Consider the following 3,490-nt stretch of genomic DNA (forward strand, 5'->3'; position numbering starts at 1 on the left):
CCCTGTGCTGTGTGCTGCTGGGTTGCATATCTATTGTCCTGACTCCTCAACTCCATTCCCCCCCGCCCGCCACCCTCAATCAGCGCACTGTCTGCCCGGGCCGCGTGGCCCTGTCAACACTTGGTAACCTTTTTGCCCCTCGGCTCACCATATCTTTGGATTTGGCTGGCTACTGGCTAATCACTGATCTTACTGCGTAGTTGAATCGGCCATTATCTCTCATCTCCTGACCGTTCGATATCGGCCCTTATTCAACCCCTGTTGTTTGTTTCCCGAGCCTCCTACCTGCTCCAGTCAGCGTCCACTGTTTCAATCTCCCACGCGCGCTGGCTGGCTCCTATCGTGACTTGCATATGTGTTCAGAACACATTCCCCTTCACATCTGATCGTCATTGGATGATTTGTTTTCTCCAAGAAGTCGGCCTCATCCCACATTACCCGGCCCCGATAGCCATTCAACTCCAAGCTCGACCCGCGTAGCTTAACCCCGTTATTGCAATCGCTGTCGTTCACAAGCCGGTGCCATCTGTCTCCTCTGCGACCCCCACCAGACCACTCTCTGCTTTGTGCTCTTTTACACACATCGAACGTCTTTTCTGGAGTGCGACTCCTTTCTTTTGGCTATGGACAGCTAGCATTGACAATAAAATTCCAAAAAACACGCCCGTTGGTTGAAACATCGAATTGAGGGTTCAATTTGGACGGATATTACATTCAAAACCCGCTTCACAAAATCGTCCTGATAACGGTTGTTACGTCCGGAAGCACAGATTGTTCTCTCACGTCCCTCGCAATGACCTCAACGAAATCCCCACCTGTATCCCCTCCTTCCGGGGCGGACAAAACCTCCTCAATCCCAACGATATCTCACCACCCGTCACATACAATATCACCGGCCCCCCGACGGTCGAATATCCAACGGCCGTCCTCATATGCGAAAAATCGCTTATCGACCTACTCCAGCACCTCCTTTACGTCTCAGAACCGTTCTCGACCCCCTTCACATATTTTCCCAGGTTTTCACTCGAGTCTGCCTTACGCCTTAGTAAGGGACTTTGCCTACCCACCAATACACCCACTGCATTATGGGCCCCACCCGAGCGAATCTGGAATATCGACTCCGATGAGCGAAGCCAGACGTCTATCTGACCCTCCCAGCGCTTCTTGGGATGTTTCTCGCGGCCATTGGCATTCTCCATGGAACCCGGAAGCCATGTATGGTACCCAACAGCTCCCTGCAATGGCGTTTGGAGATGGTCCACCATACAGCGAGGATGAGGACTTGCACAGCCCTGTTGTGACAACGTCCCGGCATCGCAAACACAAATCTGCGCATTTAGGGTCCGATTTTAATAGAGGGAGAAGTCCTGGCATTGCGAACGATGCTGACCCGTCGTCAGATTCTGTGCGAAGTGATGATCGAGGAGTTTTCGTCGGATTAAATGGGGATGGAAGCGCAACATACTATGTCAAGGACGACGACGCAGTTGACGATGGTCCTGGAGGAGAATATGTTACGTACCCGGCTAACGATGGGAATCGCTCGTTCTTAAGCGCGGACTCATATCCACCTGGCGGTCACAGAGACTCCCACTTTGCCGCGTCATTGCATGGCCGAACGGCAATGGAACCTGACATGGAATTCCAATCTGACGACGAGATATCGGAGGATGATGAATCGTGGAGAGATGCGTCCCGCTATTCGCGAGATTACAAATTTACAATTGTTTCACCTGATGAAGAAATGCATGGCAAAGCTGTTGCGCTTTTCGATTTCGATCGCGAACATGAGAACGAATTGCCATTGAAAGAGGGACAGGTGATTCTAGTATCTTATCGTCATGGACAAGGCTGGCTCGTTGCGGAGGACCCTAAGACTGGAGAAAGTGGGCTTGTACCAGAGGAATTCGTCCGGTTGGTTCGTGACATTGAAGGGGGATTGAACGGCCTGAATGGTGCTCTTCTGAATACATCGACAGGGGGCGAACATGCAGAATCTACTCCTACCCAAGATGAAAGTCCTAATGTCCTGCCCACCGACAATTCTTCACCAGATATGCCTCCTCGACAACAGCAACAACAAAGCAACGGCGCCACAATTGCAACAAATCCTACTGCAGACGAGAATGTCAACCCTAACAACCATCACGAGTCATCGTCGCAACTTACATCAACATCCGTGAATGCAAATGTGTCTACGAGAGACAAACAACCCAAGGAGCGCGAAAAGAAGCAGCCCCCGGTCGTTTCCATGTTCTCCACGAGCAGTCGTGATCTGGATCCGTACCCGCTAGCGGGCCATCGGCATCGGAAATCAACGCCGCCACAAATCGAGCATTACGATGGCACTAACTTAAGCACAACGGGCGGCGTGCGCTCGTCATCCGTGCGCCCGAAGAGTTCTTCCAAGCATAGAACACGATCAGGGTCGGGGAAGGATGTGAAGCCTTGAAGCCGGGCTTTTCATTTTATTATTTTTCCACCTGGGAAATTTGTCCCTTTCTTCCATCACTTTTCATCCACTAGTATGTTTTCTCCGGTATTTTCTTTCTTTCTTTCTTTCTTTCTTTCTTTCTTTTTTTTTTTTTTTATGTGTTTAACCTGATTTTAGCCGGGCTTCGATGCTTATTCGGAGTCAGTTAGAAAACGCCTCTTTTCTGGATTTTTTTATTCCGCGCAAACAGTCTGGTCCCCACTGCGTCTCATGATTTGTCTTGTTCTCCTTGTTTTTCTCAATCAATTTGTTATCGTCGCGCGGTGAACCCAATTACGAAATACATCAAGTGTTTTTCCATAATTTTCATGTACCTTTTGTGTTCTGGCTTGTATGCTTGCCTTGCGGAGCTAGACCTTTTCCTCCCCCACTTTTTTTGTTGTTGTCGGTTTTCTTTTCTTTTCTTTTCTTTTCCTTTTTAACCCAATTTCCTGTTTCTTAATTGCTATTGTTTATTACGACGACCTTCCCATTCAGCCTTTCAAAAAGGGTAGAACGAAGCATTCTACCTTTTTTGATTTTTGATCCTCTTTTCAGTCTCAAGAAGGCAGCTCAATACCAACAGCTTTTATTAACAGTTTTTGTTTTCTTCAGGCATGAAACTAAAAGTAAAAAAGGAAAAAATTGGATTGGGATGAATCGTTGTTGTGAACCTTTTCTTGTTGGTTGAAATTGGGATATTTTTCAGTCATTCCGTTTCTTTCCTCTTTCCTCTGATTACCCCCGTTCTTGACCTTTTTTCCCCTCCTGTTGACCGGTTTTCTCCTTTTCTACTCTTTCTAACATTTCTTTTCTTTGGCTTTTATTCTTTGTTGTCAGAGTCAAATTCAAATCCATCAAGGCCAAGCGCAGCTTTTGCTGATGTCCAGTTTTTTTTTTTTTTTTTTTTTTTTTTTTTTTTTTCTTTTTCTTTTTCTTTTTCTTTTTTTCTTTCCATTTCTGCTCTTAAGTGCGCACACCCACCCACCCGCTCTCCTCCCTCAACTCACTCCGGAA

The 3,490-nt window shown here is 47.3% G+C and overlaps 1 protein-coding gene across 1 annotated transcript; it reads left to right on the plus strand.

The window, feature by feature from the left end:
- Positions 1-1,213: 1,213 nt before the first annotated feature.
- Positions 1,214-2,452, plus strand: HCAG_04491 (conserved hypothetical protein; the record flags this gene model as incomplete). Its single annotated transcript, XM_001540601.1, has 1 exon — positions 1,214-2,452. The coding sequence occupies one exon, from the start codon at positions 1,214-1,216 to the stop codon at positions 2,450-2,452; it is 1,239 nt and encodes a 412-aa protein (XP_001540651.1).
- Positions 2,453-3,490: the final 1,038 nt, after the last annotated feature.

Source organism: Histoplasma capsulatum, genomic scaffold (assembly GCF_000149585.1).
Source record: "Histoplasma capsulatum NAm1 scaffold_4 genomic scaffold, whole genome shotgun sequence".
Taxonomy (NCBI): Eukaryota; Fungi; Ascomycota; class Eurotiomycetes; order Onygenales; family Ajellomycetaceae; genus Histoplasma; species Histoplasma mississippiense.